This window comes from Papio anubis, chromosome 1, assembly GCF_008728515.1.
Source record: "Papio anubis isolate 15944 chromosome 1, Panubis1.0, whole genome shotgun sequence".
Classification (NCBI taxonomy): domain Eukaryota; kingdom Metazoa; phylum Chordata; class Mammalia; order Primates; family Cercopithecidae; genus Papio; species Papio anubis.
The window spans coordinates 187,093,438-187,112,877 of record NC_044976.1 but is presented as its reverse complement, the minus strand read 5'-3'; the positions used below and the strand labels follow the sequence as shown (position 1 = coordinate 187,112,877).

The window sequence follows — 19,440 nt, the reverse complement described above, 5'->3', positions numbered from 1 at the left end:
ATTTTTAGAGATGATGAATAAGTTTATGGCACTGATAGTGATAATGGTTTCACAAGTGTATACTTATGGCAAAGTACATCAAATTGTACACATAAAATATCTACAGCTTTCTGTATGTCAGCCATATTCAATAAAGCAATTAAAACTATTTATATATAACTGAGCCTAGTTACTAGAAGTTTCAGATGTCTGGCTTAGTATGTACAGTATAGTCCTTTCCTAAATGTCCAGTAATAAAATAAGCAGCCTATTGAGCTACATGTCAATAATGACATAGAAGTAGAAACAGACCAGTGCAGTGGCTCACGCCTGTAATCCTTGCACTTTGGGAGGCCAAGGCGGGTGGATCATCTGAGGTCAGGAGTTCGAGACCAGCCTGACTAACATGGTGAAACCCCATTTCTACTAAAAATACAAAATCAACCGGGTGTGGTGGCGAGCACCTGTAATCCCAGCTACATGGGAGGCTGAGGCAGGAGAATCACTTGAACCCAGGAGGCAGAGGTTGCCACCACACTCCTGCCTGGTTAACAAGAGTTAAAAAAAAAAAAAAAAAAAGAAGAAGAAAAACCAATTAGAAACAAAATGACTCTCTATGGACCGAAAGACATTCTTACATTAATAAAGGCATTACAGTAGAATCTGATCACAAGGATTGGCAGTAGGTATTAGTGATGCTACCAAGACTATTCAGAATGTTATTAAATTGCTTTTGGTAGGGGAAAGTTCTCCCTTCTATTTAAAAACCAAAAACCTTCTTTAACAGTTATGCCTTAAATTTTACAAGGTTAGAGCATTCCTTACAAACTAGGTAAGTCTACAATATTTTACAGAGATGCTATAAACATGTGACCTCAACCACCCACCAAAATGTCAGGTAACTGCACAGTATCTTTTATATTGTACTCTAATTCTTCGATGTTTGAGTTCCAACTATAAAATAATGAGACTAATTTCCCTGTGATATGACTTGTAAGCTCAGTCTCATTACATTTCATTTTAGCTTTTCTTTAAGTAGCTTGAATAATCCATAAAGTTAGAAGGCAGCATCTGATCTGTCTTTCTATATCCAGAAGCATATAGTACAGTGTTGAGTAAAATCAAGACTTTTTTTTTTGAGATGGATTGCACTCCATCACTCAGGCTGGAGTGCAGTGTCATGATCTTGGCTCGCTGCAACCTCTGCCTCCCAGGTTCAAGCGATTATCCTGCTTCAGCCTCTCCAATAGCTGGGATTACAGGTATACACCACCACACCCAGCTAATTTTTGTATTTTTAGCAGAGACAGGTTTATGCTATGTTAGCCAGGTTGGTCTCGAACTCTTGACCTCAAGCGATCCACCCACCTCAGCCTCCCAAAGTGCTGCGATTACAGGCGTGAGCCACCGCGCCCAGCCCAGAATCAAGACTGGAATGAAAGAGAGAGTGTGATTTGTGCAGGATTGTACAGTACCACAATGGCACTACTACTCACTGTGTCACCTGTATTTTGATCTGTTTGCTGGATCTTAGGAACTTGCAAAATTATTGAAGGTTCATGTTTTTAAAAATAGTCAATCAGGCAAAGAATAGCTAGAGAATTAGGTTTCGCTCTCCTAGTCAAGAAGGGCATGGATCCTTTGCTACTTATTGATGTGTCTGTGACTTAGTGAACCAAAGAGGCAAGTGATCTGACAGGAATGTCTTTTCAGTGTTTGACTAACTCTCTTTCTATTGTGAATATATCCAAAGTTCTTTTTGTCTTTCTAAACCCTAATCCAGATAAACACAATGTATTTTTACACATTTTCTTTTCTTCTACATGACTTCCTGAAAAGAATGAAAAAAACTACTAGTTATTGAGCACCTACCATGTGCTAGGCACTATGAGAGATTCCTTTGTATGCATTAATTTATTAAATTTTCAGAGCAGCTTTGCCAGCTAGGTGACGTTGCCATACAGAATCTCAGAGGGCTAAGTAATTTATTCATGTCCTATAGCTAGTAAATGTGACTAAAAGATGATGTAATAAGCAATGCCCTGTTTTGGTCTTAGAGATATATTTAATTCTCATTACTCTAGGATTTGCGTCTAGGTCCATCACAGTAGTATAAACCCACTTCTGTCTGCATCTACTGTGGACAACAGAGACATGCCTACCTCATAGCACACAGTGTGTCACTCCTTTTACAGTGTCCATCACACCCTGCTTTATCTTTGTATTTGGATACCTCCTTGATTTTAAGCTCCTGCAGGTCAGAAAGTGTTTCCTTTTTCATTTTTGTAACTACTGAAATAACTACCTAGCATATTTTGTTACATTCAGTTTTCTTAATTATAGGTCCATGAATTAAGTCAAATGTGCTTTTCATTTTACAATGGAAATCTATGTGTGTCCTCAACATGTCTGATAACCATGACACAGTGGAGTGGTTCAGGAAGAGCATTCTCAAGTGCAAGGCTCTAACTGGGATAGCAGCACTGACCACCTGCTTCCAGCACTCCAGAGAATGACACTTCCAGTCATTAGACCATGGCTTTGGGACCATCACCTGGTTTTTTTCCCTTACTTTCTCTCATTGGGTATGAAAGGATTCAGAGTATGTCATCCCCCAATATATCACTTTGCCATAAGGATTATTTTGAGGTAAAGGCAATTGAGAAAAAGCAGACACAGGATGAGCTCTCTGCCATCCCCCATGTGCCTGAAAGTCAAACATAAATTCCTCTTGTGAAGGTACCTCCCCACTCACTTTCCATACCGGGAAAGAGATAGCAACCTTATAACTGGAGATGAGATGGCACCAAGAAAGAGTCTATACAAACAAACCTTATTAACTAGTCTTTATCTGTCATTAGTTTCCCCATATATTTGCCTTCCTATAATTTGTCACCCTAGAAACTCAAAGTCCTTTTCCTTTGTTTTATCACTTCTCTACAAAAGTATTGTTCCTTCTTAATATGCTGATAAACCCCAAGTCCCAAGTTTTTGTTTTTCTGAGACAGGGTCTCACTCTGTCACCTAGGCTGGAGTGTAGTGGCACAATAGTGACTCATTGCAGCCTCAGCTTTCCAGACTCAAGTGATCCTCCTACTCCAGCCTCCTGATTAGCTCAGACTACAGGTGTGTGCCACCATGATTTATTATTATTATTATTATTATCATTATTATTTGTAGAGACAAGGTTTTTGCCACGTTGCTCAGACTGGTCTTGAACTCCTGGGCTCAAGCCATCTGCCTGCCTTGGCCTCCCAAAGTCCTGGGATTATAGGTGTGAGCTATTGTGCATGGCCTCAGCTCACACTTATGAGCTGAGTTGTAACCACTGGCCAAGTTGTAACCACTCCTTTGAATTAGTCATTACTGAGTTTCTCCATGTATGTGCATACTGCATTTGTTAATAAAGTTCTGTTTATGTTTATCTTGCTAACCTGTATTTTCTCAGACTTATTTGCAGGGCCCCAGGCAGAGAACCTAGGAGAATAGAGGGAATAAGTTTTTCTCCTCTATAGGTGATTCATCCAAAAGAAATGTGAGAAATCATGCATTATTAATTAGTTAAATCAGAAGAGTTTCTTTTCTATTATTCCATTTTATGGACTACTTTATAACTCAAAAATGTCTTCTGTAAAGTGTTCTATTGGGTGCATGCCTGTAATCCCAGATACTAGGTAGGCTGAGGCAGGAGATCCCTTGAGCCCAGGAGTTCAAGATCAGCCTGGGCAACATAGCAAGATCCCATTGGAAAAGAAGAGTGTTCTGTGATTTATTACTGAATCTCAACAACAATAAAAAAAGTATTTGGGATTTGGGGAGGAAGAGGAGTTTTGAAAAGCTCACTGAAATTAATGATGCTTTTAGGGCTTCAAAAACCCCTAGAATCTCTTTTTTCATTTCACCAAGTACTGTTCTAGAAGAATCATTTTACTTGATATTGATGGACATCCTATTCTGAAAGAATATCCTGAAAAAAGGACCAGGGCAGAAATGATGGAAATTTTGAATGCGAGGATTTTTGAGGGGAAGCATAAAGGAAGCATGAGGGATTTTTGATGGGGAAACTGAAATACGTGACTACTTGTGGTTGTGCCTTGTACACAGCATTTTGTTAAATGTACCTAAATGTTTTAAGTGAAACTTGGTTTGCTCATTAAGATATCATATTTTGCTGGGCACAGTGGCTCACGCCTGTAATCCCAGCACTTTAGGAGGCCGAGGCGGGTAGATTATGAGGTCAGGAGTTGAAGACCAGCCTGGCAAACATGGTGAAACCCTGTCTCTACTCAAAATACAAAAATTAGCCGGGAATGGTGGCACGTGCCTGTAATCCCAGCTACTTGGGAGGCTGAGGCAGGAGAATGGCTTGAACCTGGGAGGTGGAGGTTGCAGTGAGCTGAGATTGCGCCACTATACTCCAGCCTGAGCAACAGAGTGAGACTCTGTCTCAAAAAAAAAAAAAAAAAAGTCATATTTTAATTATTACATTTAATACATAGTATGTATGATTTTAACTTCTTTTTGTGTGCATCAGAGCCAAACTATACAGTTCCAAAATCACTTGATTAATTTTCACTTATTTTTACTGGACTCTTTTTGGGCAAGTCCTGTTTCTGATTTATATAAGAAAAAATGCTTCTGCTAGTACTTTTCGAGACCCAGTTAGTTGAGTGGAAACATCTTCCCTACCCTTTAAAAAGTCAACTAGAAAAAAATCCTATAACCTGAGAAGTGACTGAATTCTTCATTCACATTTAAGAGCAATTCAGGATGTTCCCTTGTTCTTAAATGTGAAATGTCCATGGCAGTGCTGTTCATAGTAGTAGCACTGCTATGTAGCATAGTCCTATCAAACAAAATTTAATGCAGAACACCAGTATGTATACAAGGTAAAAATGGAGCTGAGGGGTGTGTGTGTGTCTAGTGTGCGTGTGTGTGTATGTGTATGTGGTGTTGGGTGTGTGTGTGTGTGGTGTGTGAGATGTGTGTGTAGGGGGTGTATGTATGTTGTGTCTGTGGGTATGTGTAGGAGGGTGTGGGGGGTGTGATGTGTAGGGTGTATGTGGTGTGTGTGTGGGGGTGTGTATAGTGTAGAGTGGAAGTGTGGGTGTGTGGGGTGTATGTGGGGTGTGGGGAGTGTGTGTGTGGTGTGTGTGGGATGTGGGGAGGTGTGGGGGGATGTGTGTGTGTGGGGGGGTGTGTGTTGTGTGTGTATGGGTGTGCGTGTGTGTTTAGGGATAGAGTGTGAAAGGCCCAGAACCTCTTCCCTCTTATGGTCTCCCTCTTCCAGCTGAACCTATCCTCATCCTAGGCAGTACATCAAACATTTACTCCAAAACTTTAGGGACCTGAAATTTACTTGTATATATGTAATATTCTATGCTTATGATCATTTTACATTAAGATCTTTACTTTGCATAGTTTTTTGTTTTTGTTTTTAGAGATGGGGTTCCACTATGTTGCCCAGGCTGGAGTGTAATGGCTGTTCACAGGCAGGACCATAGCACGTTACAGCCTGGAACTCCTGAGCTCAAAGGATCCTCCCACCTCAGCCTCTGGAGTAGCTGGGAATACAGGCACACACTACTGTGCCTAGCTCTACTTTATATAGTTTGTTAAGAAATCATTTTTGGCACTTTGGGAGGCCGAGACGGGCGGATCACGAGGTCAGGAGATCGAGACCATCCTAGCTCACATGGTGAAACCCCATCTCTACTAAAAATGCAAAAAAAAAAAAAAAATTTAGCCAGGTGTGGCCTGTAGTCCCAGCTACTCAGGAGGCTGAGGCAGGAGAATGGCGTGAACCCGGGAGGCGGAGCTTGCAGTGAGCTGAGATGCTGCCACTGCACTCCAGCGTGGGCAACAGAGCGACACCCCGTTTCAAACAAATAAATTAAAAAAAAAAAAAAAAGAAATCATTTTTGGAAGAAATAAAAGGCTCGACAGCAACATATAAATATTTCATTTAAAATGACTTGCTAAGTAATACTTTAAATGTTTTTTTTGTTTGTTTATTTGTTTGTTTTTTTTTTGAGACGGAGTCTTGCTCTGTCGCCCAGGCTGGAATGCAGTGGCACGATCTCGGCTCACTGCAAGCTCCGCCTCCCGGGTTCACGCCATTCTCCTGCCTCAGCCTCCTGAGTAGCTGGGACTACAGGCGCCCGCCACCGCGCCTGGCTAATTTTTTGTATTTTTAGAGACGGAGTTTCACCGTGGTCTCGATCTCCTGACCTTGTGATCCGCCCGCCTCGGCCTCCCAAAGTGCTGGGATTACAGGCGTGAGCCACCGCGCCCGGCCTTAAATGTTAAATTTCTTAAAATTTTTGTTTTTCTGAGATTTTGGAAAAACGAAACCAAATAATATATTGTTAAGGGAGGCAGAATCTCCCTTCCTATTTCTTTAAGCTCATTTTCATAATTAATCTATTTCTTTAGGCCTACAGACATAAATCAACAAATATGTTTCTATTTGGTTATTTGTAGATACATAACTTATTTGTCAGAGTAGAAAACTAAGACTCACAAAATACATGCTCTGGCTCTCTTAGCCTTGTTTCTCTTTGTACCATGCTATAATTTTTATGGAGAAACCAACCTGGTACTTCAGAGAGCAACTACAGAACCACAGAATCAAGATGCTGAATATGGATTAGTTAATTGTTAGGATAAAGTTAAGAGACTGTCCTTACGGTGATTTTGTCATTTTGCCTTCATTTGGCTACAACTGATTATTTATTCACAAGTAAAGTAATATAACACATTAGCACTAAGACTGTAAAATTTTGAACTATGGATAATTTTTATATTATTACTGGGGAAGGATTAATTTGATCAGAGATTATCAGAACATGTTTTCAACTATTAGCTGAGTGTTTGTCAAGGTCTGTGGCATACAGAAGTTATTTTTGCTTTAAGAATTTCAATTTTAATAGTTCTTTAAATATATACTCTTAATATGTGGTAGGTTTTTATTATTTATCATATTGCTTGTTTACGAAAATCTTCCTTTTAATTATGGTCAGCCTTCCCAGAATCCTGAGATGCTTCTTGTATTTGCATTGCAAAAAGTCATTATTATTGCATAAACACTTCAACTTGAGGGTGTGTCATTTCTTGGATGCTTGGTCTTTGGCTCTTCTGTCCATACTCTATCAGTTCACCCTAATACCTCTCTTCTGTAGCAGTTTCAGTCATCTAATAAGGATTGGAACATCCCACTTTAAATACAAGATCTGTTCTTGTTGTTAGAAAGCAAGAGTGAATAAAGGTCAGCCGTTCAGATGACTGGCTGTCTGATTTTTTTCTGTGGGCATCACATGTTAGAAAAAGCTAGTTCATCTCTCTGTGGCTTAGGATTCAACAGCATAAGCTGTCAGACTAACACTGATTGAAGGTAGACTGAGAGGGGGAAGCGCATCTGTCCAATGGCTCGCCATTGGCTTCTTATTACAGCATTCTCCCCTGAGACACACTCTGCATGCTCATTCACCTACCTCCTCCTCTTCCCTCCCCTTCCTTTCCTACCCCTTCATTACTGATTCACAGCGAGAGGCAGCAGCAGCAGCAGCAGTAGCAGAAGCAGCAGCAGCAGCAGCAGCAACAACAGCGCTGCTTGTCACGAATCGGGATTGCAATGAGCTCATCCTTTTCTCCTTGCAGCTTCACAACTGCCCTGGCTTCCTGGCTACTGCTGCTGCTTCTTCTCACACATAGACACACACACACCCTTTCTCGCACACACATACACACACTCACACATTCTCACATGCTAGACCCTTCTAAGCAGCTTGTCCGTTTTTACACATGTATCTGAACTCTCCTGCATCACTCTTGGCCATTTTCTCGCATTCGATTGCTTTTGCCGTTTTTTATTTAGATCAGTACTTGATTTCATTTTCATTTTCCAGTCTACTTTGGGGTTCTCGCAGTGGATAATTTAGCCAAAATGTTTTTCTTGTGGAGACATTAGCTGACAATTCCCACCACAGACTGGCTTGTACGTCCTCCCAGGGAGACCTAAACCTGGCTCCCCTCCCACCGCAGTTCTTAAAATTGTGGATAAGAGATCCATCTTTCTCATTCTGGATACCTACTTAGTGCTCATGGAAGAAGGGGTGCCCTGCCCAGCCCCAGCTGCTAAGCTCACACCTCCTGTCAAAAAGTCCCAGGACATGCACGACGAGAGGAGCAAGCTGGTGAATGAGTATGCGTGTCGAGTGCTGGAACTTCTGGGGATGGGGCATCGTCTGTTTGTGCCTCGGCTTCTGGCGGTGAGATTGTTTTTCATTGAACTTCATTTGTAGGGAATCTGCTTTCCTCTGTGAAAATTCCTTGTATCTCTGAAAGAGGCTTGTGGTCTCTGGTTTTCTTCTCCTTCTCCCCATTCTGCCGAGAAGGAAGTGCTGAGTGACCACTGCTGTGCAGCTCATTTGGAGCCTGGTCCACACCACCCCTTAATTGGTTAGAGGAGATCATGGCTCTTTTCTCAGAGCCCAGGGTCACATTAGTGGCATTATTTCTGTGGCAGCAAAAAAATGGTTTTCTGCCTGGCTAGGCTCAGCAATAAAGCAGAATACCCAAGTGCTTGATGTAGGCATTCTGTTATTTGTATCTCCAAAGGGTTAAATTTTACAACAGACATAGCAACTTATCTAGACTGCTTGTGGTTTGCTTTCTAACCTCCCCATTTGATTGCCAATTTGATTGTTGTTTTGTTTTGTTTTCTGATAGAGAATTTTACCACCTAAAAATACTTTGGTAGGAAATTGTAGGTTTGTCTCCTAGAATGATTGAACTGTTTATCTGTGAAACAGCTTAAAGCTGCTGGCTTCTGTGCTGTGAATCTGGGAAGTCTGACTTGCTTGTTATTTGGTTTCCTGAATAAGAGAAAAATCACCTTTCCTCCTTTCCTACCAAGGGTTAAAATTAAATACCCACAATCACTGTTGCAGGCTTGAGAACTATACCTAGCAACTATTCCATAAGGTAATTGGTTTACAGTAGTCCTATACCATTATGTGGTAATGGAATAAGAATAATTTAGCCTTGTCTGTTTTATAGAATGGAGTTTAATACCATTTTAGACTATTTCCTCATTATGGTTCTCTCATATTAAAGTCTTTTCAGTACAGTATTTACATGACTGAATTTAACTCTTTTCTCTCACATATCTCCCTTCACTATAGTTCATCTCTATTTATACTTATCTTTACAATTACTAGTTCAGTCTTTATGTATGTATTTACATGCAAGTATAATTTCTTCTGTACAATCATAACAGACATGTTAGGTAGTCATGTAAATAAAAAATTTCCCATCCGAAGGAAAGTCTATTTGTCATTGCAAAACAAAGTTTGACGCAATGACTGGCATACAATTATAGGGGGGGTATTTTTGAGAAATATAATTCGTTTGTCATTTAAATAAGAAATAAAAAGAGCTGAAGACATGTGTTTTAATGTCCAGGTGAGGTCATTATTTCCGTGAACCTCATCTTTTTCTTAATAAAGGAGAAAACTAAGGATTCATGATTCTGTTAGAAAGGGTTTTTTTTTATTATTATTTTTTTTTTTGTAAGTGAAATAAGCATTTTATTTCAGGAGTTTTGATATTGTGAAATGCTAAACTATATTTCAACAAATTCTCTACATCTCTGAGGAATCAGGATTGGTCTAATATATTTCTGCATCCTAAAGACCACTCAACTTTGTGACTCAAAGGCTTTCAATGGTAACTTTCCAGTAATTTGGTACCACCTCTCTTTGGCATTTACATTTTCAGTGTTTTGAAGGAAAACATAAATTGGTAATTAAGAATATTTTGTGTATTCAACTCTGCATTAGGGATGAATTTAAACTGCCTCTAGTTTGAAAAAATTAATTAGCAATAAAATCCACAGGGAGTTGGGCTCTCAAGCTTGAGATCTTCGGAGGTGATGTATATCTGTGTGTTGCAATTGTACCAACACTGTTTGGTTGCCAAATTAGGCATCTGAAGTAGCACATCTCTCAGGTGGTCTTGAGACATTACTTAGGCTCTATCAGTTAGAGCCTAAGTAATAATGCCACTTGCATTATGTGTGAAAAGCGTATGCTAGGCCAGACGCAGTGGCTCATGCCTGTATTCCCAGCACTTTGGGAGACCAAGGCAGGCAGATCACCTGAGGTTGGGAGTTTGAGACCAGCCTGACCAACATGGAGAAACCCCGTCTCTACTAAAAATACAAAATTAACTGGGTGTGGTGGTGCACGCCTATAGTCCCAGCTACTCGGGAGGCTGAGACAGGAGAATTGCTTGAATCTGGGAGGCAGAGGTTGTGGTGAGCCAAGATCGCACCATTGCACTCCAGCCTGGGCAACAATAGCTAAACTCCATCGCAAATAGAAAAAGAAAAAGAAAAGCATATGCTGATTTATCTTTGGGGCTACTTGAAAATCTCTGGCTTTGTTTTACACCGTTGCACTTGAAAAATTATTGGTAATACCAGGATACTCTACATTTTTGGAAATTACAAGTTCTTTAATTAGCAATATGGCTGTGAGTTAGGATCTGCTGTTCAGTAAGTTACTGCTCAAAGTTTAGCATGTGTACCAGGGGGAAGTTGTTCAGCCTTGTGTTATTGAACTGGCTAATAATGTGGGATCAATGGCTACTCTGCACAGGGCAGTCCTAAGAGGAATCCTGCTACATGTGGTTTTGCAATCTTTTCATTTCTAGTCAAGAGAAAGTACTAAAGTTAAAATATCTCTTTACCTTTTTAGTCATGTTTTAAACATGAATGCTTGTGGATTAAGCACATACAAGTATTTTATTTTACTTTTAAGACCCCAGTATTTTTTTTTTCATTATAAAACAAGTCATTTTTAAAAAAATCAAATAAATGAAGATTTACCAAGACAGTGTTGTGGATTTGGGCTCTGAGCCTTATTACTTATTGTTCCCTGATTCACAGAGGGATCATCAAACTACTAGAACTCTAGGCTTCTATAACCTTCAGTTGTAAGAAGCTTACTGATATAATAGAGGATGCACATTTGGAATTTTTGCTTGTTACCCTTCAAAGGTACACCCAGTAAAGGACAATTTTCCTTTAATTAATCAGGTATAAGCATCTCATTTTAGATATTACCACAAGGCCTAAATTCTATACGTAGATTCACCAAACATGTTTTTTTTTTTGTTTGTTTGTTTGTGAAATTAAAATACTGAAACAGGAGATGCAAATATCCTAGACATCAGCTAAGTGGTATTTCCCTTTTCTAAAGCCTGTACTTTCAAATGATTCTCAGAGCTCCAGAAAGTTTTACCTGAATAAAAATTCTGTTAGATACCGTAACTAAAGGAAAAACAAGCCATTTAGGGTAAAGATAGTGAAGATAAGAAATAGAATCACAGTTAGAATTTTTTTTTTTCAAATAGTCCCCTAAAAGAATCAAACCTAGAATCTGCTGCTTATTAGAGGCCCTTAAAGAAAGATTTATTCAAGAATAGAGAGAAGTTTGGAATAGAAGCATCTGGAGCTAATACTCAAACAGTGGAACTATTTCCACCCACCTTACCTCTTTCAAAAAAAAAAATCAGGCCAGGCCCAATGCCTCACTCCTGTAATCCCAGCACTTTTTGGGAGGCTGAGGCGGGCGGATCACCTGAGGTCAGGAGTTCAAGACCAGCCTGGCCAACATGACAAAACCCCATCTCCTAAAAATACAAAAATTAGTCAGGTGTGGGGGTGGGCGCCTGTAATCACAGCTACTCTGGGAGGCTGAGGCAAGAGAATCACTTGAACCTAGAAGGCTGAAGTTGCAGTAAGCCGAGATTTCACCACTGCACTCCAATCTGGGTGACAGAATGAGATTCCGTCTCAAAATAAATAAATAAATAAATAAATAAATAAATAAATAAATAAATATCACCTTAAAATGTGATACTCTTGCACTGAATTTTTCAGTGGGAAAAACACATTGAAAATGGTATCAGCAGTGGCATGTGGCCAGAGTCCATACTCTGTAAGTGTGTGATATTTGGAGAAGGAGAAACTTTGACTTTACTCGTGTTCAGAATCTCCCCTTTTCCCTCTGGATTTTTTTTTTTCTTTTTTTTCTTTTTTTTTTGAGATAGGGTCTCAGTCACCCAGGCTGGAGTGCAGTGGTGTGATTTTTGGTTCACTGCAAGCCCCACCTCCCAGTCTCAGGCAATCCTCCCACCTCAGCCTCCTGAGTAGCTGGGACTACAGGCGCCCCCCACCATGCCTGGCTAATTTTTGTATTTTTTGTAGAGATGAGGTTTCATCTCATCTCTACAAAACTTGAAAGGCTGTTCTTCACCTGGGAAATTCTTGCCAAGGCTGCTCTAAAACTCCTGAGCTCAAGCGGTCTCTCCAGCTTGGCCTTCCAAAGTGTTGGGATTATAGGTGTGAGCTACCATGCCCGGCCTCCCTCTGGATTTTTAATTTTTGCTACTTATATGCCATAAGAAGTTATCAGACCGTTATATGTTAAAATTAGTGTTAGCTAGAGTTTGAATACAGCTACTCATTTTCCACAGTGAATCGAAGGAGGGTTGATTATACATACGCAAATGATCTAGCTGTCCCTTTTAATAGCCATTTTAAGGTTTTGTTTTGATCAGATTTCTTATGCTGATAAATTGCATCACAATCTTGTTTGTTTTTAACTTTGTGGACTTTCTTAAAACATTAATTTTAAGGAAGGATGAAAGAGCAGAGGAGAATTATGTCTTCCCCTTTTACCTCTGTTGTTAACAACTGCAAGGATTGCTCTTTAAAGAGAGATTACAACTTATAACAGAAGTTAAAAACCCAAATGCAGAAGTTGCCATGTATACTTCTGATACCCCCAAAAAATCTAAAAATCAATTTTTATATAAAAATAAGTCCTAAATATATTCCGTAATTTCCATTTTATACATCTTGACTTTTGAATACTGGATATGCTTTAAGTGGAGCCTTAATAAATTCATGGAACAAATTTATGTCGATATCTATTGTGTGCCAGGCAATTTGCTTAATTCACATCACTGGGGTAAGTGCAAAGGATACTTACATTAACATTCTACTTACCTTTCCCTCTGGGTATTTCTTCCTACCTACTTGAAAGGAAAAAGGAGTAGGACTTGTTTAAATGACTTTACTTTTATCTTTTTATATAGTTCTATTCAAATGAAGAAAGAAATAATGTCACCTTTGAAATGTAATTGGTAAACATGGTTCATATTATTTAAAAGGATTTGTCAGAAAGCTCAGGGAGCAAAAAGATGGTTGTTTAGTAGAGCCACTAATTTCAAAAAGTTATCCTTTATTAGTTCTTACTTTATTTTATTTTATTTTTGGAGCCAAAGTCTCACTCTGTTGCCCAGGCTGAAGTGCAGTGGTGTGATATCGGCTCACTGCAGCCTCCACCTCCTGGGTTCGTGCAATTCTCCTGCCTCAGCCTCCCAAATAGCTGGGACTACAGGCATGTGCCACCACGCCCAGCTAATTTTTATATTATCAGTAGAGATGGGGTTTTTGCCATGTTGATCAGGCTGGTTTCAAACACCTGACCTCAAGTGATTCACTCTCCTCAGATTCCCAAAGTGCTGGGATTATAGGTGTGAGCCACCGCGCCCGGCCTGTTAGTTCTTATGTAAAAGCTGGTAGAGTTATTTTCTTTATTTCCAAGGGAAGAAAACATGCCTTTGCTTATTCAAATTGTCTAAATCCTGTTCATATTATCTTCTGGCTAACATTACTTAACTAATGTTGGGAAAGGAGTTGCGTTTTCATTATTTTACTCTTCCCTCGCCATTGTTCTGAAAGCAAAATAGAAAAGCTCTAAGAATTTCCCAGTTGAAGAACAGCCTTTCCAGTTTAAGTCAGTTTTTCTAGCGGGAAAGGATTTTGTACAGTGAGCACAGATGTATAATTGTAAACCAGAAGCCAGCACAACCTATTTTGAGTACTTGGTTTGGCTTTCGAAGTATTAGTTTGCCTTTTAGGGGTACATTTTTAAAGCATAGATCTTATGATCACAAGATCATGCGTTAAGCCTCTTCATTGTCAGGGTAAGGGCTTAGTATTCCTACAATTATAAACTCAATTATAAGCACTAATTATCTGCATAGCCAGCTCATTAATAATTAGTATGTGTGCAGGTGTGGTAACTCACTCCTGTAATCATAGCTACTAGGAAGGCTGAAGCAGGAGAATGGCTTGAGACCAGGAGTTAAAAACCAGTCTGGGCAACATAGCAAGACCCCATCTGTAAAACAGACAAACAAACAAAAAAAAAACAAATTTGCCAGGTGTGGTGGCGCATGCCTGCAGTCCAAGCTACTAGGAAGGCTGATGCAGGAGGATTGCTTAAGCCCAGGAGTTTGAGGCTCTAGTGAGCTCTGATTGAGTTAATGCACTCCAGACTGGATGACAGAGCAAGACCCTGTCTCTAAAAGAGTAACAACAATAATAACAATAATTAGTACTAGGATGGTGAGATAGTAGTACTAGGATGGTGAGAACTGGTTCTGGAACCCTGGTTGAAGCCATGTTTTATTTTCATAAACAGCACTGCTACTTATGTTTTAGACTAACAACATTACATTAATGCTTGACATTCATAAAGCTTATTTATTTATTTATTTTGAGACAGAGTCTCACTCTGTCACCCAGGCCGGAGTGCAGTGGTGCAGTATCAGCTCACTGCAGCCTCCATGTCCCGGGTTCAAGCAATCCTCCTGCCTCAGCCTCCAGAGTAGCTGGGATTACAGGCGCGTGTCATCACGCCCAGCTAATTTTTGTATTTTTAGTAGATATAGGGCTTCACCATGTTGACCAGGCTGGTCTCAAACTCCTGACCTCAAAGTGATCCACCCGCCTTGGCCTCCCAAAATGCTGGGATTACAGGTGTGAGCCACTGTACCCGGTCTGTAAAGCACATATATTTAACAAAATAATATGTACAGGATGATTCAAATTTTGTTAAATATGTGTAAGATATGTATGTAATGATGGGGGAAAGGACTATAAATAATGTAATAAAATATTAATTATGTTTATCTCTGTAGTTAGACCTTATGTTAGGCTTTTAAAAAAATTTTTATTTTGGGCCATGAATATGTAATCAAGAAAAATTGCATGACCCCACCATGTGGACAATACACATACATATGTACGATTTATGATTGAAAAAGTATTCTTTAAAAAAAAAAAAGCCAAACAACTTTTGATAAGTTCTTAGTGAAACATCCAAATCTTTGCAGAACAAGAAGTGTCTGTCCCTGGATTGTAGAGGGAAAAACCTTTTAGATACAGTTGTCAGCAAATGGAGAGTTATCTCTGTAAGCTTATAATCTGCTTATGGCATTACAAAGGCATTTGAGGTGATACTTAATGATTATGGAAGTCTCTCAAAGATAGAAAATTGGAGGAAAAAACCCATTAGAATCAAAGTAGGACTAACTACAGGTTGTCTTCTAGAATACTGGCAAGCAAGGTTTTTGTTTTATGTGTTTTTTGCTTACTGGTGTTTTTGTTTTCATTCACAATGAAATTAGGTGTATTGTAGCGCATAAGAAGAATATAAGTTCTTACAATTTAGACTGCCCACTTTATGGAATTAAAAATATCAATGAGGCCAAGCACAGCGGTTCACATCTGTATTCCCAACACTTTGGGAGGCCTAGGTGGGAGGACTGCCTAAGGCCAGGAGTTTGAGATCAGCCTGTGCAACATAGCGAGACCCCCATCTCTACCAAAAACAAAACAAAACAACAACCAAAAAAAAAATTTTTTTTTTTTTCTTTTTGAGATGGAGTCTCGCTCTATCGCCCAGGCTGGAGTGCCATGGTGTGATCTCGGCTCGCTGCACGCTCCACCTCCTGGGATCACGCCATTCTGTCTCAGCCTCCCGAGTAGCTGGGACTACAGGTGCCTGCCACCATACTTGGCTAATTTTTTTTTTTGTATTTTTAGTAGAGATGGGGTTTCACTGTGTTAGCCAGGATGGTCTTGATCTCCTGACATCGTGATCCGCCCATCTCAGCCTCCCAAAGTCCTGGGATTACAGGCATGAGCCACTGCGCCCAGCCAAAAAAATATATATTAATACATAGCTGGCATGGTGGCACACGCATGTAGTCCTAGCTACTCAGGAGCCTAAGGCAGGAAGGTCTCTTGAGCTCAGGAGTTTGAGGCTGCAGTGAGCTATATTGCACCATTGCACTCCAGCCTGGGCAACAAATCGAGGCCCTGTCTCAAAAAACAAAAAACAAACAAACAAAAAATCAGTGAGAGCAAGGTACTGCTTTTAGCCACTAAGATATCTATTTTTGAGTGTGTTTGAGCAACACAGATACTATCACCCCTTATATTTCTTTTGGAGCTCAAAAGATGCGTTCTTATGCCTTAAATTAGTTCATTTTCAAGTACTTGTGTGTGTGTGTGTGTGTGTGTGTGTGTGTTTGAGACAGAGTTTCACTCTTGTTGCCCAGGCTGGAATGCAATGGCGCAATCTCGGCTCTCTGCAACCTCCACCTCTTGGGTTCAAGTGATTCTCCTGCCTCAGCCTCCCAGATAGCTGGGATTACAGGCATGAGCCACCACGCCTGGCTAATTTTGTTTTATATTTTTAGTAGAGATGGAGTTTCACTGTATTGGTCAGGCTGGTCTCGAACCCCTGACCTCAAGTGATCCACCTGCCTCAGCCTCCCAAAGTGCTGGGATTACGAGTGTGAGCCACCAAGCATGGCCTCATTCTCAAATACTTGTGATTAAAGATATTCCCATTTTTAAAATGGGAAAACTTACATAGCACTGCAAGTTTGCCAAAATTGAAATTAAAATGAATTTATTACATTCTTTGCAACCTTGAGTACCTTTAATGTGTCAAGTACTCCAGAGGCCGAGGTTAGCAAATTGAATAAGATGCAGTTTTCACACCTTTGTATACTTGAGCCTCCCTGCCCCATGGTTGCCAGATCTCTCTTCTTGAGCTTAACTGAGCTGGGCGATCCATGTGATATGAAGGAATATCAACACCAACAATGTCTAGGAAAGGACAGCCACAGGGAACTCTGGCTTCTTGTGTCCAGAGACTCAAGCTGAGTTGGGCTTCAGCCCCACCCTGGTGGGAACCTCATTGCTGTACCCTCCCTGAGACTATTGGCCTCTCCCAAGCAGCATCTCTGCCTACATGGCCATCCCTGCTTGACCAGAGGTCCAGTGTGTGAGAACATAGGATTCCTCATTCTTGATCCCTATCCATCTGCCTTTGTGTGTGCTAAAAGGCTGGATTTGAAATTAGGCCTTGGCAATATTAGAAAATTAGATAACTGTGCTACTGTCTGCAGAGAAGAGATTGCCCATCACCATTTTGGGGCATCTGTTTCCAGGTAACTAGAGGTTAATTGCACTAAAAATAGAAGAGGTGCCTTCAGAGGACTTTCAGTAGTGAAGAAAGGGTTAATCCTGTTTCTCTACAAACCCTGGAAGCAGTTTGTCTGGAATTGTCCAAACCATTACCAGAGAGCTAATCATCAGCACTGGTATTATACATGAAAAAGGAAGGCTAGGGATGTGTGGTATGTCTGGTAGAATTGGTAGCTGGATGCTTTCCCCCATAATTCAGCAATTGGTATTTTAGTTAGAAAGGCTCTCTTCAGACTGAAGTTGTTTCCAGTAACTGCCTTTTCCAACTAAGTTAAGGTGAGTTGAGAGCATGCTAAGCATTCTCCACTACTTGTTGCTATCGCATCTGTATATTTATGAGGAAAGAGAAATCTGAGATATACTGGAGTTTTTTGTTTTTTCATTACTACTGTTAGCCTAGCTCCATTGTTTGATTACTAATTTGTGGACCTTTGTGAAACTGTCTGGTGTGAATATGTTCTTTTCTTTCACATTTCTGTTTAAAGGGCAGGGGGAAAGGGAAGCAAACTGTAGCAAAAGAGAGATGAAAGTAGATTTCATTCATTTATTCTGTTACAAATTTTAATTGAGTGCCTCCTATATTCTGGTCATTGTTCTTGTTGCTGTGGATATAGCAGTGAAAAAGACAGACAGAGAGGGGAAGAAGGGGAACAGATGTAAAACTGGAAAGTGAATTAGTGGGGAATGGGCTGGGAGGAAGAATTTAAGTGCTCAGAGAAGGTCTCACTCAGATCTTATATTGGAGCCAAAATGTAGATTACAAGATGTTGCTAAGATTGGACTACATGTCTTGCTAGTCATGATAATGACTTGGACCAGGGTGGTGATGACGAAAACTGAGACCCTGTTACAAGCAGGAATTTCTCTGGCCTGCTGCCTACTTTTTCAGTGCAGTCTTTAATCAGCTTTACATTTAAATTTAAATAAAGTAATATTTTGACATAGCATATAGTTATGTGATTTCTGGGTGCTTTTTTTAATTGTTGAAGTTTTTGACTATTAATTACTGACTGTAAAACATCTAATTTGTTTTTGGCTTCTATATACTGATCTTCCTAAATCTATATGTATCACAGTGTTTGTGAAAGTTGTTTATAGCTGTTTATTAAAATATTTATTGTCTTTCTTATTATAAAAGCGTTATACAGAAAGTATAACAAAATATAATGAAAAAAATAACCTGCAGGGTACAGTGACCCACGCCTGTAATCCCAGCACTTTGGGAGGCTGAGGTGGCAAGATACCCTGAGGCCAGGAGTTAACAGCTTGGGAAACAGAGTGAGACCCCCATCTCTATAAAAAAACAATTACAAGTAGCTGGGTGTGGTGGTGTGTGCCTGTAGTTCCATCTACTCAGGAGGCTGAGGCGGGAGGATCACTTGAGCCTGGGAGGTTGAGGTTGCAGGGAGCCATGATTGCACTATGCACTCCCACCTGGGCAACAGAAGGAGACCCTGTCTCAAGTAAAGTAAAAATAAATGGTAACCCATGATTCCACTTTACAGATAAACATTTTGTTTTCTTTTTAGTCTTTTTTCTGCACACAGATATATTTATTTCCAAGTGTTTTTTTTTTATTTTTTGAAGTAGTAAATTTGGTAAACAATAGTTTTCATAAGAGTTCAGTAGTTAGGTGTTTTGTTTCATTTACTTTTTCGTAGCCTTCTTCAAGGTATGGGATCAATTTCCTATTCTTTTCACTTGAACTGCTGCTGTCATTAGTTGAAAAGCCATCTTCCCATTAGGTGTTTATTGTGTAATTCTGATGTATTTTGATTATATTTTCTATGTCTTCAGCCAGCTTTTTAATAATATCCTTAAAATGTTCATTGAGCTGAAGTCACAGATTAGTCCTTGAGTTCAGTTTCTTTTCCTTTTTTAGATTTATTCTTTTCTCAGAACTGTAACATGGTAAGCTTTGCCAGAAACCATCATTCTAATTTTCAGCTAATATAAATTCAGTATGTTAGTTTGTTAATTAACTCTTAGATTGCTTCTATGATTTATGGTGATTTATTTCAGCTGATAGCAGTACCATC

The 19,440-nt window shown here is 39.8% G+C and overlaps 1 protein-coding gene across 15 annotated transcripts in view; it reads left to right on the top strand.

Annotated features, from left to right (window-relative positions):
- RABGAP1L (RAB GTPase activating protein 1 like) overlaps positions 1-19,440 on the top strand; it is a 786,378-nt gene that overhangs the window by 582,375 nt on the left and 184,563 nt on the right. Inside the window, exons 1-2 of one of the 15 annotated variants that reach the window (XM_031662347.1) lie at positions 1,593-1,599; positions 18,119-18,121. The exons of 13 other annotated variants lie outside the window; for them this stretch is intronic. Coding sequence is in view for 1 of the 2 variants with exons in the window: in XM_021934043.2 (XP_021789735.1) it covers positions 8,082-8,249 (168 nt within the window). In the remaining variant the exon portion in view is untranslated. Of the gene's footprint in view, positions 1-1,592; positions 1,600-6,304; positions 8,250-18,118; positions 18,122-19,440 lie in introns of those variants that run through there. One more of the 15 variants, XM_021934043.2, reaches the window with a different exon arrangement.